This window comes from Chaetura pelagica, unplaced genomic scaffold (genome assembly GCF_000747805.2).
Source record: "Chaetura pelagica isolate M959 unplaced genomic scaffold, ChaPel_1.0 scaffold911, whole genome shotgun sequence".
Classification (NCBI taxonomy): domain Eukaryota; kingdom Metazoa; phylum Chordata; class Aves; order Apodiformes; family Apodidae; genus Chaetura; species Chaetura pelagica.
Window position 1 is genome coordinate 474,001 of NW_009952354.1, and position 27,482 is coordinate 501,482.

The following is a 27,482-nucleotide window of genomic DNA, read 5'->3' on the forward strand; positions in this document are numbered from 1 at the left end:
GCTGTTCTTTTTAGAATTTCAGTCTGTGTCCAGGGGGATTCCACAGTGAGATTCCTCACACACAGAGCTTTTTAGGGAGAGTATTGTGGTGAGCCTGTGCCTTGTTGGAGGAAGAAATGTGGAAAATCCACCACAGTTGATGGAAACCCTATTTTGATAAGAGACAGTGAAGACACTTCAGGTTCAGCAAAAGCAGGGGATCAGCAGGTCCCAAGGCTGGGATCCCTGGTCCCACAGCTGGCTGTTGGGAGGAGGATGGTGAACCACAGACATGACTGGGTACTGCCCCTGCACAGCCTCTCCTGCTTGAGCTTTTGGAGACAGGCTGCTAGAGTACATGAACACGGCTCTGTCTCCTTGTGGGGTATTTTTTATCTTAATGCTGGGGAAAGGAATTTTTTTTCCCCTTTTTTCCTCACTCTACTGTTAGAAGCCATACAAGGGAATCTACAGCTCTACATTAGGAATAACACCAATGCATTTAGGGAAGTAAAAGTCATGGTTTCCCTGAAAAATTAAGTTGACTTGGAACTGGGTGATCTTTAAGGTCCCTTCCAACCCAAACCAGTCTGTGATGAGGACTGTTGTGGCCTCATCTCCTTCCATTTGTGTGCTGGACATGACACTGCCAGGCAAAGAGTTGGTCAGCTGAGTTTGTTTCCTGTGTGTTCATCCATTTCTTCCCCCCCTCCAAATAAAAAGGTGGGGGGAAATTGGATGTATGTGAATGTGGTTGAAGCCTTTGTGGAGCCAGGCCTCAGAGTATTTTGGAGTAAGTAGAGGCTTTCTGAAAAGATAGCTGAGACCAGGAGTACCAAGGGCAGCATTTGGGGATTTGTAATTTTGTTTTTTCCTCTTTTGAAGCAGAGCAGTAAACTTTGCTGTATGTTTAAAATCACTGTCAAGAGAGTGGAATTCTCTCATTGTTTAATGATGAAAGAGACCTCCTTGCTCTGAACTGGCTCCTGGAAGAGCTTTTCACTGCTGTTGAACCATTTTTGGCCAATTTCTTCCCTTTCTTGTGTACTTTCTCTTGTCTCCTCCTATTGGATTTGCAAAGCTGTTTCCTTGAAACCACCTCTAACATCCAGAGGTTTAAAATGAAAGCAGGAAATGCTGCAGAATTGAAAATGTCTCCCTGGTTTGGGTTGTACCTGCTACATTTTAGTTTGCTTCCTCATGCTGAGCTGTTTGCAGTGACAGTGCAACACAAACTTCAGCCTTTTCCCAGCGTGTCCTGCAAGATCACCCTTTAGATGCACTTCAGGTTGGAAAAAAAAGCACATTTTTGAGGGCTAGTAGCTTCAGTCAAAGCTTATCAGATGATTAAAACCTTTTTTTTTGTTTCTTTTCTTTTTGGAGGAGGGAAGAAGTTAGTGTTATCCAGCATTCCTGCTGAGTATAAAACTTACTGCCATTTCTGATCTTTGAAGAGAGATTTATCGCTTCCTGTGGCAATACTGAATACTCAAAAGGTACTCCTTGATTACTTGATCCTTGCCTACCTTCCATATTAATGCACCCCTTCCTGCTCAGGAATGACCCACTTTTGACCCCTGCCTAATATAAGCCCCGGGTAGTTTGTACTTGGCTCCTTAATGTGTGTGGAAGTAGTTTAGCCCTGCTGAAGCAGCTGCATCCTCTCCCTGTTCTACCAGCTTTTTGACCTACATGAGGAAGAATTTGGCAGCTCTCATGGCAGTGTGGTGGGGCAAACTATCAAATATTCAGGTGTCTGACTTGTCTGACATGACATCTGTAATGTTTTTGGAGACATTTGCTTTGAATGGTTTGTGCAAACAAATCCTTAGGGATGTTTTCTCCAGCTCCACCAGACTCGAGAAAGGGAGATAGTGTGTGTTGGTCCTGCTCTGTTTCCAGTCTGGCTCTCCCTGGTTAGCAGTACTGATCCAGTGCAGTTGTTGCTCTGTTGGATGTTTTACCATTACTTCTTGACCCAGAGCTGCCTTTTCAAACAGGCTCACCTGTGCTGGCACCAGGGAGCCTTTGCACCCACCTTCTGGCACTCAAGATAGGACATCTGGTTAAGACTCTGGAGAAAAGAGCACACAGTGGTCCTGCTTTCTTCACAGACAGGTTTTTATTAGTTTGGATTTACTCATTGTGGTGCTGGATTTTCTCCTGCAAAAAGAAATAATTACAAATTAGGTCCTTTATCACTACTGCTTCCACCTTTTCCATCTGAAGTTCAAACAGGAGGCTCATCTGATGTTGGTCTTTGTGCAGCCCTTCTTTTGACTTCATGTCCCATCTGGTTTTGTGTCTCCTGAACAATGGTACACCAAGCCTGTGCTCTTCTAATGCTCCTCTCTTCAATTAAATCTTAGGCAGCTTTGTGTATTCACCACTTTGAAGGTACAGGTCACTGGGAGATTGCTGAGAATAGCTGCACATAAACCCAAAGAACCACTTAGTGAGATCTTGCTGAAGTGTTCCAGGCTCTCTAGAACTTGTGTGGAAGCAAATGCTGAGACCAGGGAATCCCTGTCCAAGGAGCATCCTGCATAGATGATAAAAACCTCACTGGTTTTGAAGTCTCAAGTATATCCTTCATTTTATATAGTCCCAAAACAATTCAGGTTGGAGAGGACTTCTGGTGGCACAATTCTTAGCTCAGGGAAGGGCCAGCTCTGAATTTAGATGAGGTTGTTTAGAGTTGTTTTTAGCAAGACTTTTCAAGAGCTGAAAGAGTTTCCACAACATCTCTGAGTAACCTGTTCCAGTGTTTGACCACTCATGGTTACATCTCGCCTGTGGCATCTTGTCCTTCCACTGTGTGTGCCCAAGAGTAGTTTGATCTTCTCTTTGCTCTCTCATTAGGTAGTTGGAGGTGGCAGCAAGACTTGCCCTGGGCCTTCTCTTGGCTGACACTGTCAGTCTGCTTTGGTAGGTCTTGTTCTCCAGTCACCTCCTCATTCTGGCAGCCCTCTGATGGGCTCTTGCCAGTGGGTGTCCCTGTACCAAGCTCAAAAATGGACATGTGGAGCACTTAAATTTTCGTCTTGTTTTCCTTCAAGTTTATCAAACCTTGCCCAGATGTCCCAACATCTAGTTGTAATGTAAATTCATGCAAGGTACTTGGTGCCAGAAAATGTGCTGGTTACTGTAACAGGAGGAGGCTGCTTTGCCAGTAAAGGAGGGTAGGAGTGGCTTTTCTTCCCTCCATGACCCTGTAGTGGCCCAAAGTGTGTTTTTGGAAGTGTGGATGTTTGCAGTGCTGGGAAGCTTTGCTCCTTAGGTTTTACATTATCAGGTTCCTTGAGCAGTGTCTGAGCTGCTGACTTTAAACACCTCTTTAAGAAACTCCAGTGAGCAGAGTCCTTAAGCAGAGGAAACTCCTTTAGCAGAGTCAACACCTTGAGAAGATAGAGTGATGGTTGGTGGTGCTTCACATTGACCCACCAGACATCTTTGTAAACTCTTCTGAATTTGTGTTGCCTGTAGTGTGGAAGAGAACTACAATTACTGTTTCTCTTGTACCCAACCTACTGAGAGGTTGGCTTCAATCTTTCTTTAAAGCACATCTCTCCACTGGTCAGGAATTTCCCAAGTAGAAGGTCAGGTTTTGGAAATTGGAAGGTTTCTCCCTTCTTGGGTCAAGGTTTCTCCCTTCTTGGGTCAAGGTTTCTCCCTTCTTGGGTCAAGGTTTCTCCCTTCTTGGGTCAAGGTTTCTCCCTTCTTGGGTCAAGGTTTCTCCCTTCTTGGGTCAAGGTTTCTCCCTTCTTGGGTCAAGGTTTCTCCCTTCTTGGGTCAAGGTTTCTCCCTTCTTGGGTCAAGGTTTCTCCCTTCTTGGGTCAAGGTTTCTCCCTTCTTGGGTCAAGGTTTCTCCCTTCTTGGGTCAAGGTTTCTCCCTTCTTGGGTCAAGGTTTCTCCCTTCTTGGGTCAAGGTTTCTCCCTTCTTGGGTCAAGGTTTCTCCCTTCTTGGGTCAAGGTTTCTCCCTTCTTGGGTCAAGGTTTCTCCCTTCTTGGGTCAAGGTTTCTCCCTTCTTGGGTCAAGGTTTCTCCCTTCTTGGGTCAAGGTTTCTCCCTTCTTGGGTCAAGGTTTCTCCCTTCTTGGGTCAAGGTTTCTCCCTTCTTGGGTCAAGGTTTCTCCCTTCTTGGGTCAAGGTTTCTCCCTTCTTGGGTCAAGGTTTCTCCCTTCTTGGGTCAAGGTTTCTCCCTTCTTGGGTCAAGGTTTCTCCCTTCTTGGGTCAAGGTTTCTCCAAGACCCAAGTTGGGATACAAGAGCAGTAGTAGCTAGGAAGATACTTGTGTTCAATTAACTGATTTGTTGAAGGAGTCCTGATGTGTCTTGTCCAGCAACAAAACTGAGATTCCACACAGGACTTACTCGCTTTCCATCTTCTGGATGGAGAAGTCCTTCACTCCTAAAGGCTTCTCAGTGTCAAGTGTTGGAAGCTTCAGGAGGTAGCAGTCTTCTCCAGGCCCCAGTTCAGGACCAAAAGCTCAGGTTCCAGCAGTGCCTGTTCCCTGTGCCTGCTGCCCTGTGCCAGCACAGAACACTGCTGGAGACCAGCAGTCTTGATGTGTCCTTAGCAGTGCAACACCCCCCCCCCCCTCTGAGCATCCCCTTTTTTGGTCACTTGAACACCACATGTGATTATTACAATAAATAACAAGATCAATTAAATAACAAGATCCATTCCAAGTGGCTTTTTAAAAGCTCGTTGTCACTGCACATCCACAGCTCCTACAAACCTCTTATCACCAGTGCTCTTTGAAGCTGATAAACAATAAGACTTGCCAAGGAAAAAATGCAGCCAGAACCCAGACTTGAGTGCTTTGTACTCAGTAAATGACAGAAAAAACGGGGAGGGGGGGAGGAAAGTGCTTAAATTGAAAGGGTGTAGAACTAGTGTGAAATTCAACACTGCTTGGCCCGCATCGCTGGGTGCAGCAAGAGTATGTGCCTTGCTTCAGAATGACTCTGGGGTTCCTTACTGTGCCTAGGGATTTTCTTAGCATGTGTGCACACTTGAGGACTGAAAAGGATTACAGATGAGGAAGAATGTGCTGCCCTATAAAATATCTTAGTTGTGTCAATGTGAATATTTTAAGCCCTAAATTGATGAGGGTAAGGAAGCTGGCTTCACAACTCCTCCATGAGCTGAGGCTGTTCTTCCTCAGTAACAAGGTTAGAAATCTGTTAAGAGCTGATTTGGTTACTTTCTTGATAGTTTTTCTTGCTGCATTGACCATAGTAATGGGTTATACTTGTTCTAATATACACCCCTTTAACAATAAAAGCTGCTTTTGTGTTGTGGTGCCACAGCACAGGAGGAGGAGGACATCTGAAGTAGGCATCACCAGCTCTCAAATGTCCTAGTACATTCTTCAGAATTTAGTCTGTAAGAGCCATAAATGCTAAAGAGTTTGAGAAGAGGTAGAGAGGAGTTTGTAAAATCAGTTGGTTCTTCTGGTAAAAGGTCATAAAACTGATTTAAAATACTCTTTTGGTTTTGTTTATGGCTTTTTTGATAAGTGAAGGGGTCCTGTTCTTAGAGTTGTGGGACTACACATTTTCTGTTAAGCATTAAACATTCCAACAGTGCTTCTTCCCCCCCCCCCTTTTCTCTTCCCTTTTTCTTTTATGTAGTTTCACTAGCACGACTCATCTGTTCTGTTCCAGAGTGTGTTGTGACATCAAGAGCTGCATGAAGAATAGCCAGCATGAAGAGAACAAGTCAGTCCAGGCAGAAGTGCAGGACCGTCAAGAACATAAATGTAAATTAAGGGGTTTAAACTGTGGTATCTGTTCCATGCCCAGGCAGTAGTTTCCTGAACACTTAAAGCTTACACTGTGCTGGAAGAAACCCTCTTGCCTTGCTTGTCTTTTGGCTGGCCTGAGTGTTTGGGCACACCAGAGACCTGGTCTGGATGGAAATAAGTATCTTTTTGGCTGGGTGAGTTCTAGCCTGGATTAGTTTCCTGACCAGTTAGCTACAGTCTTAGAAATGCTTGTGCTAACAGGAGGAATAGTTGGGGTGATGTGGGAGGGAATGAGTGGGATGTTTAACAGCAGGGATGGCTTTTCTGACAATGTGCTTGGAAATGAGGCCTTATTCCTGGTGGAAAGGCTTTTCCTCCAAAGTGGGAATTTATTTTCCTTCATTTGCTTTGAAGGTTGATTGTAAAGGCACTTTTAGGGCTGGTGGATAAGAATATGCTGCAGTTTTGGTCCCTGCTATACAAAAGAGATGTGTACGGGCTAAAGAGGGTCCAGAGAAGGGCCATGAGGATCCTCAAGAGGACCTGCCACATGAGGAAAGGCTGAGAGGACTGGTTTTGTTCAGCCTGGAGAAGAGAAGTCTCAGGGGAGACCTTATCACCATGTCCCAGTCCATCATGGAAAAGACAAGGGGTGATGGGAACACGTTACTCCTGGGGAGATTCCAGTTGGACTCTAGAAGAAAATTTGTCACCATGAGAATAGTTAGCCATGGGAACAATCTCCCCAGGGAAGTGGTGGATTCCCCCCCATTGGACAGGGTGCTGGGTCACTTCATTTCAACTGGATTATTACCTAGTAAGGTTGGACCAGATGATCCTTGAAGTCCCTCCCAACCTGGCATTCCAGGATTCTATAAGGATTTGAAACTTGATTCTAAATGAATTGGATGTGTGTACAAAATGGATTAAAGCCCTTAAAACTTGAGCATGAGGACCACAGTCCAGGGTTCACCAGGGTTTCATTCTGTTTACATCTGTTTCAGCTTTCATTAATTCAGGTGAACTTTGCTGTGCTCTGTGATTCAAAAGCAGAGATGACTTAATTTAGGCTCCAGGAGTTTGTCCTGTCCACCACCCTTCTGCTGGAAGTGTTCAAAGCTGTCCTGGTATTTCCTGTCCCTGCTGCAATCATAGCAAACTACTCCTCTCTGTTTGACAGCCTGACATTAAGCAAACTAGCAGTGCCTTTAGTTTTCCTTAGATGCAGCAGGGTGTAATTTGGGAGGTGACTAAGAGTCACTGCATGGGCAGCTGCTTCTCCTTGTGGTAGGACCTGTGTCACCATCCCTGGGCTCAGCACTTCCTTCTCCTCTGAAATGAAGCCTGAATCCCCTCATTTAGACAGAGTATCACTAATTAATGAGTATTTGTGGAGAGATAAAAGCAGTAGCTGTCCCCCAAAAGATTGTTCTTGGCTGTTATTCAGCTAGATGAAGGCTTAGAGGAAAACAAAATCCAAATGCTTGCACCTTATTAAGAAGTTTCCAGAATGCCATGAAGCTTGTTGCACTGGTCTCTTTTTCAGTTGTGGTGGTGTCTGGTGGTGCCATTTTCATACCAGGCAATATCAAATAGTCAAAGAATCAGACTCTGGTCAGACTGATTGTGAAGAAACACCTTTTATATTTTTTTTGCTATTAGCAGTTTGCTAATAGCCCAGATGAAAACCTAAATTAAACGTGAGGAGAGTAATGACCACAAATACTTGTTGATAAAGTTATTAACTTTTTCCTGTATTTATCTGTAATAGATGTTGTGAAAAAGGCCATTTTAACCTGGAGTATTTTTCTAGTGTTCATCAAACTTTTAAGTATTCCAGTGGTCTTTTGTGAGGTCCTTCATCACTTTGATATTATGAAGAACTGTAAAAGGGAGGAACTAATGGGTTTTATGATCCAGCATCAGCTAAAAATGACTTATTCTTAGCACTGCTTCGAAAGTGTAAATCTTTTTTTTGTGTTTTACACCTGATAAAACAGATTGCCTTTCTGTAATATATGGAAGGGCAACATTTTAAAAAGGCTTGATAGGGAAATGTTTTAATTCACATTTCCCTACTTTCCCTAAAGAATTCTGGGGGTGACTAAAGAAGTGTCACCTGGTGGGACTGCACCAGCAGTTACTGGAAGAAATAGGGAAAATCTAAACCTAAAATTTGAAAGAATGTTAGGTAGGAATGGAAGGAGAAATGAAGGAAGAATGGAACAAGGTTTAGGATCAAGAATTGTTGCTAATATTGTTCTTACTACCTTCAGTAGAATTTTAATTCTCCAAATCAAGGAATAATTCTCCAAAACATGGGGGAAACAGTCATACTTCCAGAAATAAGGCTGAAATGCTTCCACCAGGCTGCCTTCCTTCAGGCTTACCATGGCAAGTCTAAAGTTAGTTATATCCCACATGGGATTTATTGTCAGTAGCTGCAATGATTTATTTCTTTTTAATCATTATTATTACTCTTTTTCTTCACAGTGCAAGTTTCAAGCAGTTGATATTATTGCAATTACAGAATGAGCTATGTTAGTTCTGGGGGAGTCATGGTTTTTGGGGCCTTTTGCCACTCTCAGGTGCAAGGATTAAGAAGCTTGTTCTGCGCAGATAAGGAGTTGGGTTCCTTTCTTTTTTGCTGGAGGACCCTGGATATGTCATAGAATCATGGACTTGTTTGGGTTGGAAAGGACCTTAAAGATCATCCAGCCCCAACCCCCTGCATGGGCAGGGACACCTCCCACCAGCCCAGGTTGCTCCAAGCCCCATCCAACCTGCCCTTCAACACTGCCAGGGATGGGGCAGCCACAGCTTCCCTGGGCAACCTGGGCCAGGCTCTCACCACCCTCACACCAAACAATTTCCTCCTAAATCTCTCCTCTTCCAGTTTCAAACCATTCTCTTCCCCAAGTTGTTGATCCAAAATAACAAGTTAACTTTGTCCTGAGTAATTGCAGAAAATCACCAGTGTGTGCTGCTGAAAAATAGGATCAGTGCTGGCTGAGGGTTCTCATCACTTGGAATTATTTCCTGAGACATGATGAATGTTTGCAAGTGCTCTGCTAACATCCCTGGGCAGGAGCAGCCAGCAGGAGGGTGAGTTTTGTAGGTTACAGAGGGAGAAGAGAGATTAAAAAAAGGTTGAAAGTAGTTGTAGGAGTGTCATGGGCTGTGTTTTGATTCTAAGGCCACACCACAAATCAGGAGGGTGCTGTAGCCAGGGAGATGGCTGGACTCTGCTCCTGGGAGCTCAGAAGAGTCAAAGCTAAGGGTGATTTCTGGTAACATCTGGCCCAACCTGTGCTCCCTTCACTGAAGGGTCAGGAAAAGGTAACAGTTTCACCAGAGCCTGTGCTGGCGGTTGGTGGGGGTGTGTGTGTGTGACGGGTGGCTCAGTGTAGGCAGCTGGTTTGTGGGATCCAGGGGCTGGGTTCTGTGGTGGAGAGGGTCCAGAGGAGGCCACAGAGATGATGGGAGGGCTGGAGCAGCTCTGCTCTGGAGCCAGGCTGGGAGAGTTGGGGTGTTCAGCCTGGAGAAGAGAAGGCTCCAGGGAGACCTTAGAGCACCTTCCAGGGCCTGAAGGGGCTCCAGGAAAGCTGGGGAGGGACTTGGGACAAGGGCAGGGAGGGAGAGGACAAGGGGGAAGAGGGAGATTGAGGTGAGACATGAGGAGGGAATTGTTTGGTGTGAGGGTGGTGAGAGCCTGGCCCAGGTTGCCCAGGGAAGCTGTGGCTGCCCCATCCCTGGCAGTGTTGAAGGGCAGGTTGGATGGGGCTTGGAGCAACCTGGGCTGGTGGGAGGTGTCCCTGCCCATGCAGGGGGTTGGATCTGGATGATCTTTAAGGTCCCTTCCAACCCAAACAAGTCTGGGATTCCATGATTCTATGCTCAGAGCTTGAAGGTGGCCTGGCCTGAGGTAGCCCTGGCACTTGGAACCTGCTCCGTGCCCTTCATCTGCCCAGGTGTTCATGTGGGGAATCAGATCAGGAACTGGACATGTTTTTTAGCATAATTAACTAGTTTTCCCAGGAATAGTTTTCTGCTGCAACTCTTTCTCAATCAGGTTCAGTGTGGGGAGTGGAGGATTCTAACAGTGTGAAGGGAAAAGGTGGGAGCTGCTTTTGAGGCAGCATTGCTGACTTCCTGTCCTACAGGGCTTCTGAAACCACTATGCAAGGGAGCAATCTGCTCTCCTTTATTGTTAATGGGGAGAAAGATGGATTTCTCTGGGTGGTAATTTAGTGTAGGGATCCATTTAAAAGCTTTGGAACACTCTGGAAGAATGTTCTCCCTGCCCTGTTGAGGTTGGCCAACCCTACAGCACAACCACCAGCAGGACCTCAGACACTGCCCAGGCTGTCTTCATCCCACCCTTTTCAGAGTCAGTTCTTGAGGACACCATCCTGCAACAAAATGTTTGCAACTGCAGTTTTTCCTGTAGCTTTTTTGACACTTTTCTTGAGGTCTCTTCATATTGACAGGGACCTTTTTGTGCACAAGCATTTATTAACCCATGATGAAATTCTGTCACTCTTCTAGGTTTCTTGCTCTCTCAAAGATGCTAAAATATTTTTCAAAGTCATTATTTAATAGTGAATTAATGAGTGCTTCTTTTTATTTATGTTTGTGAAGTAGTATATTGAATTTTGTGTCAGTGCTGTAAGTGGCAAGGAGGAAATGAGAAAGCAGCTGGAGATGGGTGTAGCAGCCATTACCAGTGGATGTGGAATTTAATGCAGTAGGCAAAGGAAAATTAAGTTTCCAGCATGAGAAAATTACTTAATAAAGGAAACTTCTCCCAGCTTTCTAGCTTCTGCTGTTGGTAGCAAATATTTCATGTTTTGAGTGTGATGGCACCATGGGAATACACTCTCCCAAGTTGTTCACTGTTGCTACCTGTTCCTTCAGGTTTTGTGAGCTTTGTCAAGTAGTTTCACATTCCCAGGCTTATTTTTAAAAGAAAAAAAAGATTAAAAGTTGGTTCCCTCTTGCACCTGTTCCTAAAGAATTTGACACAAGATTCTGCGCTGGTTTGAGCCAGTTTTCTTTTACTGACAATTCTTTAGCAACAACTTTAATTGATAATGGGATGCTCAAGTAACTCTGCCTCTAGGAATCTTCTGCATTTCTGTTGGCAAAATAAATGGTCAAGAGTCTGCTGTGACATTTCAGCCTCTCTTACAGTCTGAGTTCTGGATAAACCTGGAGGTCATTGACTTTATGCTCAGCTGAGCGTCAGGAGTTAGTGCCATGGCTCAGCTCCTCCTAGAACCACCCAGAATTCAGAAGCTTTCTGTGTTTTGCCAAGTGCTGAGCCCAAGTTAGCAAACTTTTCCTGGGGGGTGTGTGGCCCTACACAGAGCTGTGCCACCATCTTCCTACCACTTGTGTCAGGATGTTTTGATTCTAGTGCCACACTGTGTGAAGAACAAGAATGGGTGTGTTTTTAAACAGAGCTTGGAGAGGAGGTTGTATCTGCACCTAGGTCATCATCTGGGTTTTTTTCTGCCTTGTTGAGGGGTGCTCTGATAAGCCTGGGAGAAACTGAAGTGCAAGAGGACAGTGCTAGCCAAGGCTTAATACTTTGTGGTTTGTATGTATTTATTTGCTTTAGGAAGAGTTTTATGTTCATGTCTTCTCAAGGAAGCCCTGCTGGAGCAAAGGCTGCCAGCCTGTTAAGCTGCATTGCCTGTGGATATGCTGATTGGGAGGCTTTTCAGAGAAAAGATGGGGCTGATGGGGACGGGCCAAACACTCGTGGAATTACTTTGGGTCTGTTCATGTCCTTGAATTCCTACACAGATAGACATACTGACTGCAGGCAGGAAAAAAAAAAGCCCATTTGTCCCTAAACTCTGTTGGGTGCACTTCTAAAATCAGATTTCTCTTGCTTTAGGCAGCAGAAACACTGCTTAACTGCAGGCTCTTGGGAGAAGTTCTTGCTTCTGCCCCTCTTATCTGTCAAAAGTTTACAGGCTATGGCAGGAGCATCTGTTTTAAAGGAAAGCTTCCTTTCCTCTCCCATATTACTTTGAATAAGTAGCTAATGCCCCAGTGTCCAGGCTGTGACAGTGTTGGATGTTTGGGTGGATTAATTTGAGTTCAAAGTGCAGCACTTTTTTTTTCCCCTTGTACTAATGTAGGGGCTGATATTCATCTGATTTTATGAATGCCAAAAATATATTGACAGCTGCCCTCACTGCTTCTATTGATTTGATTTGATATTTTTTTCCTCAGGTGAGCTGTACATGACAGCACTAAACCTGCGTTTCAGCTGCTTTGAATGTCCCATAATTTTTAACAAGCCTGATTGTGCAAATAAAAAGAAGTATTTTGCTGTTGTCGATGAAACGTGATGCAGTTCAGGGTCTGTTTGTTTGTTATTCCTTTTTGAGGGATGGCGGGGAGGCAGGCAAAGGCCTTTTTGTGACAGTAGCTTGACTGTAAATAACCCATCTAGGGAAACATGCAGTGGCACTTGCTGGTCTAACATAAATACCTGCCTGTGGTTTTGCACTGGCTGCACTGACATGAGCAGCAAGTTGTCTGTGAGGTGCTGCAATGAAGAGTTTGTCAGGCTGTATTAATTGAATGCTCTGTCTCTTTGTGTTGCTGGGTGAGTTTTATCAGTCTTGCTGTACTGGAAGTGGTCTTCAATCATGCTCCTGAATATACAGAGTTATACATTGGAGATAATGCCCTGCTGGTAAAGTGTGAGGCTTTTGGAAGGGACCCAGAATGGTTGTGTTGCACTTTGGGAGAGGCTTTCTGTGGCTTTCAGTTACTTACTGGACACTTTGTGACCAGTTCTGGAGCCCTCAGCACAAGGGAGACATGGATTGGTGGAATGAGTCCAGAGGAGGCCACAAGGATGATCCAAGGGCTGGAGCAGCTCTGCTCTGGAGCCAGGCTGGGAGAGTTGGGGTGTTCAGCCTGGAGAAGAGAAGGCTCCAGGGAGACCTGAGAGCAGCTTCCAGTGCCTGAAGGGGCTCCAGGAAAGCTGGGGAGGGGCTTGGGACAAGGGCAGGGAGGGAGAGGACAAGAAGACATGGTCTCAAACTAGAGCAGGGGAGATTTAGATCAGGCATTAGGAAGAAGTTCTTCACAGTGAGAGTGGTGAAGCACTCAAACAGGTTGCCCAGGGACGTGGTGGAGGCCCCGTCCCTGGAGACATTCAAGGTCAGGCTTGATGAAGCTCTGAGCAACCTGATCTAGTTAAAAAGGTCCCTGCTCACTGCAGGGGGCTTGGACTAGATGACCCTTAAAGATGCCTTCCAACCCCACATGTTCTGTGATTCTGTGAACTTATTCCAATGGAAGATATGAAAAAGCAGTTGTATCAAACACATGCCCCACCTGGTTTCTGCTTGGTCCAGTGTTTCAGGTGAGCTGCCCAGCAGGTGCTTGGGAAACCTCAGGTCTGTCCGGGATGTCACAACTTCTGGCCTTGCTCATTGGGTTGTGACAGGGTGCTGAGCTGTGCAGTGACACAGTGTCTCCTGCACAGCCAGCACCTGTGTGATCACTGGCTTGAGCCACACAAGGGAATTGTAGTGGTTTCAGCTGTTCTTGGTCTTTCCTGGGTCACTCTCCTTATTCTGGAAGCTCTTCTCTCTCATTTCTTTTTCGGTCTTGATTTTTCCAAATCATCTTCATTTAACCTCCTGCTTTTTCCTTTTTAGATTCAGTCATTGTGGAGCTAAGCTACTGGTTTAAGGTACAGTAACTGGTAGGAAGAGAGATGAGGAGAAAAGCCAGAAAGAAAAGGTTGGGAGACTGGTAAGACAAAATCTGTTGAGCAGTTCTTGTTCTGGTGTTCAGCCACAGTGGTCTCAGTTGGACCAAATGACACGTTTTCTGAAATACCTGAACATTTTCTCAACACTTGGCTGGGTCATTTTTAGGAGTGTAAATCTGTAAAAGGCTGAGGAGATCATGATTCTGCTAAAATTAGTGGAAACGCAAAATCCTCAGCAAGATGCAGGGTCACATCCAGTATCTTCTGGTGACTCTTCCAGTGTGTATGGTCCACGGGCTGGAGCAGCTCTGCTCTGGTGACAGGCTGGGAGAGGTGGGGTGTTCAGCCTGGAGAAGAGAAGGCTCCAGGGAGACCTTAGAGCACCTTCCAGTGCCTGAAGGGGCTCCAGGAAAGCTGGGGAGGGACTTGGGACAAGGGCAGGGAGGGAGAGGACAAGGGGGAAGGGATTAAAACTGGAAGAGGGAGATTGAGGTGAGACATGAGGAGGAAATTGTTTGGTGTGAGGGTGGTGAGAGCCTGGCCCAGGTTGCCCAGGGAAGCTGTGGCTGCCCCGTCCCTGGCAGTGTTGAAGGGCAGGTTGGATGGGGCTTGGAGCAACCTGGGCTGGTGGGAGGTGTCCCTGCCCATGCAGGGGGTTGGAACTGGATGATCTTTAAGGTCCCTTCCAATCCAAACCAGTCTGGGATTCCATGATATTTAAAATGTTGTGGAAAAGGGTTTTTTTTGCAGAAAATCCTCCTTTCCTTTGTAGAAAAGGAGGATTAAGTTAAAAAAAAATAGAGAAAAGAAAAAAGCTGGGAAATACTTCTAAGACAGAATGATTGAGGAGTGACATGGACAGGCTCTGCACAGCAAGGAGAGTTTCTCCAGAGTATGTTCAATTGGGGAGAACCTGTCCATTTTGCCTCCCTTTCTCTCTGAAGTTTAGGGCCCATCCTGTGTTCCCCTAATTGATCAGTTTTTAAATTTTCAATTCATTTTTAAAATTAATTTTATTCAGAAATTACTTCATTTAGAAATAATTTCAGTTGGAAAGTCCACACTTTCTTGGGAGAAATCTTGGCAGCTTGGCAGGATTTTTGAGCTGGCTAAGACATCAGTGTGAGGCTCCTGTGTATTTCTGTCTTTTTAATGCATGTTGTGAATCTAACCTGGAGTGGTTTGTAGTTTTCTTTAAAATACTGTAAAATTTTCCCTGCTGGCAAGAGCCTGGTTAAAAAATAATCATTTTAAGATGAATTTGCTTTTGTGGACAGGAACAGACTGTGGTGCAGAGCATGGAACAGGCAGGAGTAAATGCTCACCCCTCTGCTGAGTTTTTGGGGTGCAGGAGGTCAGAGTCAGAATGAAGAAAAGGTCTTTTCCAAATTGAAATGTTTTGCTGGTTGGTGGTGTTAGGTTCTGGTTGAGGTTGCTGATCCCAAAGGTCTTTTCCCAAGCAGGTCCTGAGGTTGGAGGCGGTGGCAGAGCTGCAGTGCGCGGCTGTGGCCGCTGGAGGACAGCAGCTCCTGCTGCTGCCTTCCCTGGAGGTGCTCTGGGCCAGGGATAAGGGATAAGGGAGCTGGGAGAAACAGGGATGTCTGGTTGTAAAAGCCCTTCTGCTTGTTTCACACCCCAGAGCATCCTTTGACCAAGGGCTCGCCTGCTTGTGTGTCTTTAGTCACAGCCTGTGCTCCTGGGCTGGCAAGCCCTCCTGACAGCCTGAGTCCTGCGTCAGAGTCCTCACCTGAGAGTGGCCTGTTCCTTGGTGGACACAGGATTTTTCTGGTGTGCAAATCTGGGAGATGAAGCTTTCCCACTGCTCCACTGGAGGACCTGCTGCTGGAGGCCCCAGGAGGACACTGGCAGGCCATGCCCTCCTGGCTGCCTTCCAGGTGACTTAGCAGCCTTGTTTCCAGCTTTGAGCTGAGCAGTTCATGTGAAGCTCCTTCTGAGAGCCCTGCCTGTGCTGCTGACTTGCTGACCTCTGTTCCTCTGCAAGGCAGAGTGGAATTGCATTTGCTTTGCAGATGGACTTTTGCCATTTCCAACCCCTCTCCACCTTAAATCTTCTATTATTCCAACCCAGCCACCTACAACATCTTTATATTAATTTAGCTCTGTCCTTCCTTTACTTGTTCAGAGACTTCTGGTCCCTGGAAGAGGCTTTTTCTCTGCAAATACTGGAGATAATTGGGGGAAAAAAAAAGGAAAAACTGCTGCAATTGTTTTGCAGTTGCTGCAGGGCAAAGACCAGGGCTCCGTTGTGCTGCCTGCTGGGAAGCACTGACATCATCTCGTGGACTTCAGCTGTTTGTCCATATGGATTTGCTCTGACTTGAGAAGCTGCTGGGTGGGAAAGGAGAGGCTGGATCCCTGCCGGGAATGCTGGTGGAGCCTTATGTCGGGATTTCTGGGGAGCTGCTGCCCCCTGCCGACGGCTGTCGGGACAGCTGGGCTGTCGGGACAGCTGGGGATGGATGACAGGCTGGGGAACAGGGTGAGCTGCATTGTTCTCACAGCAGAAGTGGAAAGGCAGGAGAGTAAAAGAGCAAGGGCTCTCTAAAAATCGGTGATCCCAAGGGTCTTTTCCAACCTGAATGGTTCTAGGATATGATATGACTGGACATTAGGAAGGATTTTTTCCCAGCAAGAGTGGTCAGACACTGGAACAGGCTGCCCAGGGAGGTGGTGGAGTCACCATCCCTGGATGTGTTTAAGGGTGGTTTGGATGTGGTGTTGGTGGAGATGGGTTAGGGGAGAACTTTGCAGAGTAGGGATGATGGTTGGACTGGGTGATCCCAATGGTCTTGTCCAACCTGAATAGTTTTATGATTATGATTCTATGGTTCTAAATAATAATGACATGGAAATCTTCAAGCTGATGAAGGCTGACAGCCCTGTTGCTTGTTCATGTGTAGAAACCTGTGTGTTTCAAAACTGGGTGTGTGAGATGAAGTGTAGATACTTGGGAGTGCTGTGATGTGACATTTAAGTGGTGAGTTCCCAAACCAAGTTAAGTAGGTTCCATGAGCTGGTCTGAAGGGCCAGTTAGTCGTGTGTGGAAGACTTAACAAATCTGGAATTAAGAGTCAGACCTTTCCCAAGCTTTGTAAGGAAACTGGATGTTTTTTTGTTGTTACTTGTTTCAAGAGGAAAATTGACTTTGGTACCTTTTAAAGTGAGGGGGTGTAATAAATTGTATCCCAGTGCAGGGATTGTGTGTGACATGGCTGTGGGATCCACCACTTGAAACAGAGGTAGACTGAGGAAAGACTCCTTCAGTAGGATTTTTTATCATTTTCATTTGGGGAAAAAGACATGGCTGCAAAATGCTAATGCTGCTGTCACTCTGGAAACCAGCTTCCTGCAGAATGAGAAGATGGGAATTTCATCTTGTACCCAGAGTGCAGAGAACAGTCCTTTGGCAGGGAGGAAAACCTCCATGTTGTGCTTGTAACAACAGAGCTGTTTTCAGAGCTGCAGTGGAGCCCCATCAAAATGCTGAGCTGCAGTGTTGCTGGTTGTTTATGTGGGTAGGTGGGACCCAAGTATCATGAGACTCATTAGAGTCCACCAGCTTTGAGTCCACATGGGTTAAACTGAGGTGAAATTGTCCCCGAGGCTGGTCTGCCTGCTGCAGCTCGCTGTGCCCCAAGGGGGCACCAGGCGCCATCCCCTGCTCAGTCCAGGCTGTGCCCAGCCCTGGGAACAGGGATTGAACCCCAGGCTGCTCACAAGAAATAGACCTGACTAGCTCAAGGGTGGCCTTTTTCTTTCAAATAAATTGAATCACGCAGGAAACACTGGTTGTGTGACACGAAGCAAGTGAGGTTTAACTTCTCGTGCTCTGTTCTTAGCGCTTTTTCCTCCTGGAAGAGTTCTGCAGTTCTCAAAGTAATACTTCTGAGGTTGGATTTTTACTTTTAACAATGTGTTATTTTAAAAATGTATGGCCAAAGACTGCTTCTTGACGTTGCTCAGCTGTGTGAAGTGACTGAAGAAGCTCAAGAAGGACTAACACTGCTGCACATCTTGCTTGTGGGGTTTGGGTCTTTGAGAAATGGGGACACGTGTGTCACTTCATCTCTCCTCCTTGTTTTCCTGCCCTTCCAAGAAACCAGTAGAGTTGTCTTACTCCAGGCAGAGTTCTGGGATTGTCTGGGTTTGGGGTGGCACGAGGCTAGTGGAGACAGTTCTCAAGTGTTTGCAATGTTACTGTTGCTGAGCTGGTTGTTTTCAGTTGTGCCCTTGTCCCTCTGGGGGTTTTGTGCAGGTGGTAGAGCTGGTGGGTGTGACATTGATTCTCTTGTTTTTACAGCAGGAAGGTGAAATGGAAGGTGAGGCAGTTGAAGCCATCGTGGAGGAATCGGAAACTTTTATTAAGGGGAAAGAGAGAAAAACCTACCAGAGGCGCCGTGAAGGTGGGCAGGAGGATGATGCTTGTCATCTACCAGCCAACCAAGCAGATGGAGGGGAAGTAGTGCAGGATGTCAACAGTGGTGTGCAGATGGTGATGATGGAACAGCTGGATCCAGCTCTTCTTCAGATGAAGACTGAAGTCATGGAAGGTGCAGTGCCTCAAGAAACAGAGGCTACAGTGGATGACACGCAAATCATCACCCTTCAGGTTGTTAATATGGAAGAGCAGCCTATAAACCTTGGTGAGCTTCAGCTGGTCCAAGTACCTGTACCAGTGACTGTACCTGTTGCCACCACATCTGTGGAGGAACTTCAGGGAGCTTATGAGAATGAGGTTTCCAAAGGAGGCCTGCAAGAGGGAGAGCCCATGATCTGTCACACCCTTCCTTTACCAGAAGGCTTCCAGGTAGTGAAAGTGGGTGCAAATGGTGAGGTGGAGACACTGGAACAAGGTGAACTTCAGCCACAGGAAGATCCCAATTGGCAAAAAGATCCAGACTATCAGCCACCAGCCAAAAAAACGAAGAAAAACAAAAAGAGTAAGCTTCGCTACACCGAGGAGGGCAAAGATGTGGATGTCTCTGTGTATGACTTTGAAGAGGAGCAGCAGGAAGGTTTGTTGTCTGAGGTCAATGCAGAAAAGGTGGTGGGCAACATGAAGCCACCTAAACCAACAAAAATTAAAAAGAAAGGTAAGCTCCCCATCTGCAAGTGGATTTTAAAATGTATTTGTTATGGTGGGACCTTTGCAAAGTGACTGAGTAAATACAAGTGGGAGTAAAGCTGATGTGCCCAGTGGCACCAACACTTGATGTAAGAGCACTTGGCTCAGTTGTTTCTTGGGCAAACCTCCCATCTCCTCCATCTTGGCTATCAAGTGGGATGCTGGCCCATTAGGATTCCCATAGAACTAAAACTGAAGATACTCTTTGCTTCAAGGCATGTGGAAGAGTTGCTGGACGTGGACTTGACATCATGAACCAGCAGTATCATTAATTCTGTGGGTTTTCCCCTAAGTCATTGTTGGGGAGGGTAGATGGTGCAGAGTACAGCCAGAGGGTATGGTTGGCTTGTCTTAAAACTGTAAATTGAGGAACACTTTTTAGAGCAGAGCAGGAACACTGAGTGCTGGCATGAAATGAAAACTGAAGCCAAGCCAGTCAGCAGCAGCAGGTGTTTCCGAGGATCTGCAGTTGGGTTTACTGGTACATGGTGGTCCCTTGGAGTAGTTACACCTCCAAGAATCTTGCCTTTTCCCTGCTGATCTTCTGTGGGATGCAGGAGACCACAGTACTGTGAAGAGTAAAGATGCTTTCCTTCCTGGGTAGGTGTAAAGAAGACATTCCAGTGTGAACTGTGCAGTTACACTTGTCCGCGCCGTTCCAACCTGGACCGCCACATGAAGAGCCACACTGATGAGAGGCCACACAAGTGTCATCTCTGTGGCAGGGCTTTCCGGACGGTCACGTTGCTGAGGAACCACCTCAACACTCACACAGGTACTCTTGCTGCTTTTGGGCACGTTGGTTTTTGTAGGATCTGCTCTGTGATTAGAACTGATAGAAAACCAGGCTGGATCTGTCTGGAATCTGTTGGGTTCTTCTTGCAGAACAAGCTAAAATAGAAGAAACTCTTCAACACTGCAACTGGTTTCTCATTTGAACACAGTTTTCTGCTTGACCAGGTCAGGTGCAAAGGTCATCCTGTGCACAGGTACAAAGCAGATCCTGGGCTTGCTCTGACATTACCCAAAGTGACAGAAAATGTTCCATTTATCTTGGACAGGAGTAGTTGTACTCTGAGATTTATGTTGTCATTGTGGAAATGGGAGAATGAGGAGCTAAACATAAGGGAGTTGAAATAGTGGGGGGGAAAAAAGCAACCCCAAAAGGAAAAGCAAAAAGATCAAACCCCAAGGAATAGATGATGAACTAGGCCAATAAAACCTGGAAATGTAGCAAACTTCTGCTTCTCCTTACACAAGTTTCTGGTATAAAACTACAGGTAATTGAACTGTAATGAAGCTTCTTGTGACCCTTTCTACCAAAAAAAAAAAGTACAATATAACTCATTTTCTCTGCCTACCTACATTGTATCTAACTGGATGGTTTGAAAAAACCAAATGATAGAAAAAGAAGGGAGTTTGTTCCATCATTTGAAAGGATATGAATTCTCTAAGGTCTTATTTATTTACACGGAAGTTGTGACTCTTCTGCACTGTTTGCTGCTCTGATCTTTCAGAGGCTTCAAAAAAAAGCACCAAAAGCCAACAAAACCTGTCCCATCTTTTCCCTTTGTCACTAAATCAGTGTCGTGCTGTTGTTGTCTTGCTGCACCCCACCAGGTACTCGCCCTCACAAGTGCCCAGACTGTGACATGGCCTTTGTGACCAGTGGAGAGTTGGTTCGGCACCGCCGCTACAAACACACCCACGAGAAACCCTTCAAATGTTCCATGTGTGATTATGCCAGTGTGGAGGTATGTTGGTTCCTTCTTACAGCACCTTCTTGGACACTTCAGAGCTTGTTCTCCATCTGTTATCAACTCCGTTCTCAGGCATTTCCTCTTTGGCTGTTTGATAGGCTCTGAAGTTATAAATGAGATCTGCTCTGGGGTTTCCTTGATGAAAGGGAAAACAGTTGGAGAGCATTTCTGCAGAGAAATCCTCAGTAATACCCATTTCCTCTTTGGAGGCTATAGTTGATCTTGTTTCTTAAGCTACTGAGCCTCTCAGATGACTGCAGCATCTGTATTGTGCTCTGTGTTGAAGGAGGCAGCCATCTCCTGCTGCACTAGGCTGTGCTTCCAGGCTAGAGGTGCCCTCCCATTTTAGAAATGGGTGTTCTGCTCGTTAGCTGGTGAGGCCGTTGAGGTGACTGTCACCAAAACTGAGCCTTTGCCTCAATGTTTGCAAAAAGCAGCTTTGCTAGTGCTGGGTGGTTGTCTAATTTGCTCTAGCAAATAAGCTTCCTTGAATGCTCTGCCCTGGGCGGCACAGACCCTTATCCTGGAGTCATAGACTGGTTTGGGTTGGAAGGGACCTTCAAGATCATCCAGTCCCACCCCCCTGCATGGGCAGGGACACCTCCCACCAGCCCAGGCTGCTCCAAGCCCCATCCAACCTGCCCTTCAACACTGCCAGGGATGGGGCAGACCCAGCTTCCCTGGGCAACCTGGGCCAGGCTCTCCCCACCCTCACACCAAACAATTCCCTCCTCATCTCCCTCTTCCAGTTTTAATCCCTTCCCCCTTGTCCTCTCCCTCCCTGCCCTTGTCCCAAGTCCCTCCCCAGCTTTCCTGGAGCCCCCTCAGGCACTGGAAGGTGCTCTAAGGTCTCCCTGGAGCCTTCTCTTCTCCAGGCTGAACACCCCAACTCTCCCAGCCTGTCTTCAACAGGAGAGGTGCTACAGGAGACCTTTTGTACTGGGTTTAGAAATAAGAGCAAGATGATGAGCAGCATAATTAAAAAAAGTCTGTGTGCAGTGGCAGGAGGGCTCCAGGGGGAGAGGCTGGGTAGGGATTTGGGGCTGCAGTGCTGGCCCTGTGGTTTGGGTGGGGAATAAATGGTGTTGCACTGGTTTTCACAGTATGAGTTAGGAAAGGATAGTGCTTGTGGTGCCTTTTGTAGCCACAGGTTGGTGGTCATGCAGACTGGTCGTGTTTGAGCAGAAGATGCTGTAACATTTGTGTTTGTGCTGACCCTTAAGCTGGGTTTGTGCCTCCTAGGTAGAAGCAGGAGAGGAAAGAAATGAAGGTTCATTGCAGGGCTAGATTTCTGTTGGTCTTAGCAAGATACTGATTTCTCATCCCTCTCAAAGTAACTGGAGAGGACCCAAGAGAGCACCTTGTGGAGACAGATGCTCTTTAGAGGGGACGCTTAACCTTGCACCATGTTCCTGGGGTCCCTGCTTTCCCAGAACACTTTGTGTTGTCTCTCCAGGATACTTTCAAATTTTAGCATGTCTCCGGCTGCTGAGATGGTTGATGAGTCAGGTGAGCACAGAACTCCAAACCAGATTCCACTGAATGTGGGAACAAGCATCAAGCAAGACTGGGCATGAGGATGAGAAGTGAAGCAGGCAGGAGTTGAGTGGCTGTGGGAACAGCATTGAAACATGCTTGCTCAGTTTAGTGACAAGATAAAACCAGACTGCCTTAAACTCTTGACTGATTTCTTGCACTTTTGGCCCCCTGGCTTGCCCCTCTGTGCTAAACTCCAGCCTTGCTCTTGATTTGCAGGTTAGCAAATTGAAACGCCACATTCGGTCTCACACCGGAGAGCGCCCGTTCCAGTGCAGCTTGTGCAGCTACGCCAGCAGGGACACCTACAAACTGAAGAGGCACATGAGGACCCACTCTGGTATGGATGCCACGTTTCTTCAGTGTCAGAGTGCTGAGGCTGTGCACAATGTGCACAAACACTCTTAACAGCAAAGGAAGTAGTCACTGGAACAGGTTGCCTGGGGAAGCTGTGGCTGCCCCATCCCTGGCAGTGTTGAAGGGCAGGTTGGATGGGGCTTGGAGCAACCTGGGCTGGTGGGAGGTGTCCCTGCCCATGCAGGGGTTTGGGATTAGATGATCTTTAAAGTCCTTTCCAACATAAAACCATTTTATAATTCTAAATACTATTTAGTAGTTTAATATAAAACCTTCATGAAGTCTGTAGCCAAAGAAAATGCAGCATGATTCTTAAGTGCTACTAAATTAATAAACCAATAGTAATTATTGCACTTAGAAATGAGCTTGGACTGTTCTGATTTCCAGTTTGACTGTGAGGTGATAAAATTTAGGCACTTCTTTATCAGTGCTTCACTTCCAGTTGAACTTTATAGCCAGGGTAGTAGTAGAAAAGCTTCTCATGCATGTAGTTCGTAAAAATCCTAATTCTTTTCTTCAACAGAAGCAACAGGGTTTTAGCACAGAATGTTACTGGAGTGCCAGGTTAATAATATTGCTGAGATTGAAGGGGAAAAAAACTCCTAGAATATATAAATATATATGATCATTCAGAACCCCTGGCCCCAAAAAACCTAATGCTCTCTTCTGGCAGCCTATAGGTCTTCCATGCATTTCTCAGAGGACGGAGAATAATTTAACTCATTGGAATCTCTTTCTACAAAAAGATACATGTTGGGGCTGGAACTTCTAGAGAAAGAGACATTACTTGTCATTTCTTAGAGTTCCTGTTCCTGTCAGCTCCCTGCTGTCACAAATGTCTGGGAGGTTGTTTTGTTTGGGGCTTGTTGGTGAGATTTCTTTTTAATTAAAGTACTTGTGTCATTTCTTTTCCCTCCTTCTGCCCCTGCAGGAGAGAAGCCATATGAATGTTACATCTGCCACGCTCGCTTCACTCAGAGTGGAACCATGAAGATGCACATTCTGCAGAAGCACACGGAGAACGTGGCCAAATTTCACTGTCCTCACTGTGATACTGTTATAGCCAGAAAGAGTGACTTGGGTGGGTATCTCTCAGGAGTGACCATTTCCTGAAGGTTCTGCAAAATACCCCTCAAAATTAGAGTTCACATACCCCAGCTACTCTCTCTCTTGTTGGTTTTCTTTAACCTAATAGTTCTGGTAAGTGCAACCTGCAGCACAGGCTTAGATGTGTGGCTGGTAGTGCCACCTTGAGTTTATGCAGCTGATAACTAGCAGTTTCTTTTCATTATTTGAAAATGTAGCATGTTTTCCAGGTGTACAAAGGAAGTTACTGGGTTTTCTGAGGCCTACAGGGTAAGCTGGGGAGGAACTTGGGACAAGGGCAGGGAGGGAGAGGGCAAGGGGAAGGGATTAAAACTAGAAGAGGGAGATTGAGGTTGGACATGAGGAGGAAATTGTTTGGTGTGAGGGTGGTGAGAGCCTGGCCCAGGTTGCCCAGGGAAGCTGTGGCTGCCAGGGTGTCCCTGGCAGGGTTGAAGGGCAGGTTGGATGGGGCTTGGAGCAACCTGGGCTGGTGGGAGGTGTCCCTGCCCATGGAGGGGGTGGATCTAGATGATCTTGAAGGTCCCTTCCAACCCAAACCAGTTGTGGGATTTTGTGATTAAACTTGGACTAAGATTACAGCTGCCTGTGGATTCAGGCCTGAAAACCCCAAAGGTGACTTGACTTGACCTCCTGCACATTGGAGGCTGTCAAGTTTCATGCAGAGATATTTCCATCAAACTAAGAGTTTTGGATTAACCTAAACAGTTTAATTTTCCATGGTTTGGAGCTGTGTGCTCAGGCAGGAGAGCCTGGGCTGTCACAAAGCCCCATGTCCTTGCAGTAGGAGAGTCTTGCTCTAGTGAGTGGTACCCAGTGTGGTTCCAGCAGGCAAGTTCTCCTTTATGTTCTTCAAGAAGCTGAAAAATAACATCATGCCCAGAGCAGCTGAGAAGGAAGAAGCCACGATTTGGCAGAACTTTCTGTCTATAAACAGAACATCACCCAAGGATGGGAAGGCAGGCTCCTTTCCAAGAAAGGCAAGTGTGAAGTGCTACAGGGAGAGGCAGGCTGAGGAGATCAGGAGCAAAGGAGATAGCTGTGAATTCATCTTCTAGTAACACTTTCATGTACCCTGAGCTACCCTGTGCAGCTGTGGTGTGCTCTTAGTTGGAGGATTTAAAGAAGTGACTGAAACCTCTTTTGGGGTTTTACCTCTGCTGGTGTCCCTGTCTCCTTCTAGCCCTGTGACTTCAAATCCTGCAGAAAGTCTTGTTTCCCAAGATGTGTTGCCTGGCTTCAGGCTGGATCCAAGCAATTTGGAGTAGTCTTACACATCACAGTCCACAAGACACTCAGCTGGACACTCACATTACCAAATGTATCAGCATGGATTGCTAAGAAACAGATCTAGAATCCCATGGATGGAGTTTTTTCACAAAACCTTTCAGTCTGGAAATGATGGAATTGTAATCACAGAATGCTTTGGGTTGGAAGGGACCTTTGAAGGGCATCCAGTCTTAACACCCCTGCAGTGAGCAGGGACCTCTTTAACTAGATCAGGCTGCTCAGAGCCCCATCAAGCCTGCCCTAGGACATCCCCAGGGATGGGGCCTCCACCACCTCTCTGGGCAGCCAGGTCTCACCACCCTCACCGTGCAGACCTTCTTCCCAATATCTGATCTAAATCGCCCTGCTCTAGTTTCAAACCTTTCCCCCTTGTCCTCACTACAAACCCTTGTCAAAAATCCCTCCCCAGCTTTCCTGTAGAAGTTGCTTTTAATGTTTTGTTGCTTTTAATTACAAACCTTTTAGGCCTTGAATCCTAAAGTAACTACTTCACTTTTGTGAGCTTGAGAGAACGTGGAGGGAAGAGCATGAAGGTCCTGTAGGATAAATCCTTTTCATCCTTGGAAAGCTGGTGGTCTGCTGAAAGCCCCTGGTCCTTTTCAAACTCAATCAAATGCCCCAATGTTCCTGCCAGGTGTCCACTTGAGGAAGCAGCATTCCTACATCGAGCAGGGCAAGAAGTGCCGTTACTGCGACGCCGTGTTCCACGAGCGCTACGCGCTCATCCAGCACCAGAAGTCCCACAAGAACGAGAAGCGCTTCAAGTGTGACCAGTGTGATTATGCCTGCAGACAGGTAAGCCCCCTCCCCCCCTTGGAGGTGTTGGTGGAACAGGAACAGCTGAAAATAGGAACTGGATATCTGAGCTTGTTCAGTTTGACCAACGGGCAAGAATTTCAGCTTAGCTCTCTGGATCTTTTGGAGGGTGTGAAGGGAAGTTCAGTGGCCTTTGCTTTGTGGTGGTGGTGTAGTGCTCCCCTGGAGAGGTTACCTTAGAATCTTAGGATGGTTTGGGTTGGAAGGGACCTTAAAGATCATCCAGTCCCAACCCCTGCATGGGCAGGGACACCTCCCACCAGCCCAGGTTACTCCAAGCCCCATCCAACCTGCCCCTCAGTATTTCCAGAGATGGGGCAGCCACAGCTTCTCTGGGCAACCTGTTCACCACCCTCACAGGGAAGAACCTCAGTCTTCTCTCTTTCAGCTTAAAACCATTCTCCCTTACCCTCTCACTCCATGCCCTTTCTAAAAGTCCTTCTCCATTGTTGATGTCTCATGATCTTAAAGGTCTTTTCCAACCAAAACTGTTCTAGTTCAGCCTCTCTGACCACTGGAACACGTTGTCAACAGATACATCAAGGTTGTGACTCCAAAGGTTGGAGCCACAGGCTGAGTTGGACAAAGGGACAAGAGGCCACATAGGATGGAGTTGCTAGGACTGAACATCAAGATGTTCTCACTTCCCTGTGGATTCATCCTTTCCTTGGTACTAAGGATAAAATGTGTCTCCTTTTAGCTGAAAACTCACTTTCCTGTATTTTTCCTGTCCTGCTTCTCCCTGTCAGGAGAGACACATGGTCATGCACAAAAGGACCCACACTGGAGAAAAGCCTTATGCCTGTAGCCATTGTGACAAGACCTTTCGCCAGAAGCAGCTCCTGGACATGCACTTCAAAAGATACCACGACCCCAACTTTGTCCCTGCTGCCTTTGTCTGCTCCAAGTGTGGCAAAACCTTCACTCGCAGGGTGAGGACATGGGATTTGGGGGAGGTTGGGGTGGAATCAGGCTTTTAGGGGAGGAAACATGTTTAGCCAGAAGGAGGGAACATGTTTAGCCAGAAGGAAAGGTGGGTGAGGTACCGGGCACTGCATTGAGGCTTTATATCACAGAGTGGTGGGGGTTGGAAGGGACCTCTGGAGATCATCTAGTCCAACCCCCTGCTAGAGCAGGATCCCCTAGAGCAGATCCCCCAGGAACACATCCAGACAGGTTTGGAATGTCTCCAGGGATGGAGACTCCACCACCTCCCTGTCTCAGGGCTCTGTCACCCTCTGAGTCAAGAAGTATTTTCTCATATTCAGGTTCAACCTCCTGTGCTCCAGTTTGTGCCCATTGCCCTTTGTCCTGTCACTGGACACCCCTGAGAAGAGTCTGGCCCATCCTCCTGACACCCCCTGCAGATATTGATCAGCACTGATCAGATTCCCCCTCAGTCTCCTCCTCTCCAGCTGAACAGCCCCAGCTCTCCCAGCCTTTCCTCACAGGACATACAATAGATAAATAGAGCACTTATTTCTGAAAGAGACCTGATGGAATTAGAACTACCACACAGCAGTGGTGGCACCATGAGCAGTGTGGAGATGCAACTGTGTGAATGGAAGTTAATTAAATCCTTGAACCTTACCTTACCTTAAAGAGTTGTCCTTGATAAAGAAAAAAAAAAGACATAAGTTGTCACAACTGTGTTTGAAAATGCAGAGATAGATTTCTGATCTTGAATGTAATGCATGTTGTATTTTTTGTTGTCTTTTTTCCTCTTCCACTGAGCAGAACACAATGGCCAGACATGCTGATAACTGCTCTGGCCTTGATGGTGGGGAAGGAGAGAATGGGGGAGAGACAAAGAAGGGCAAACGTGGCCGAAAGAGAAAGATGAGGTCCAAGAAAGAAGACTCCTCTGACAGTGGTAAGAAACAGCTCCAAATGTTCTGAGAATCACAGACCTGTGATTCACTATGTTTGGGAAGGAGAAACTCAGGCATTTTATCCTCCATCCTGGTGGAGGGGAAACTTAGTCATCTCTTCAGCA

At 46.5% G+C, this 27,482-nt stretch overlaps 1 protein-coding gene across 1 annotated transcript in view; it reads left to right on the top strand.

Moving 5' to 3' along the window:
• Positions 1-17,810: 17,810 nt before the first annotated feature.
• CTCF (CCCTC-binding factor (zinc finger protein)) overlaps positions 17,811-27,482 on the top strand; it is a 14,343-nt gene continuing 4,671 nt past the window's right edge. The window contains exons 1-8 of the mRNA XM_010007836.1: positions 17,811-18,591; positions 19,228-19,398; positions 20,244-20,377; positions 22,139-22,259; positions 23,208-23,357; positions 25,305-25,465; positions 26,236-26,418; positions 27,224-27,356. Of these exons, the coding sequence (XP_010006138.1) occupies positions 17,811-18,591; positions 19,228-19,398; positions 20,244-20,377; positions 22,139-22,259; positions 23,208-23,357; positions 25,305-25,465; positions 26,236-26,418; positions 27,224-27,356 (1,834 nt within the window). The remainder of the gene's footprint in view (positions 18,592-19,227; positions 19,399-20,243; positions 20,378-22,138; positions 22,260-23,207; positions 23,358-25,304; positions 25,466-26,235; positions 26,419-27,223; positions 27,357-27,482) is intronic.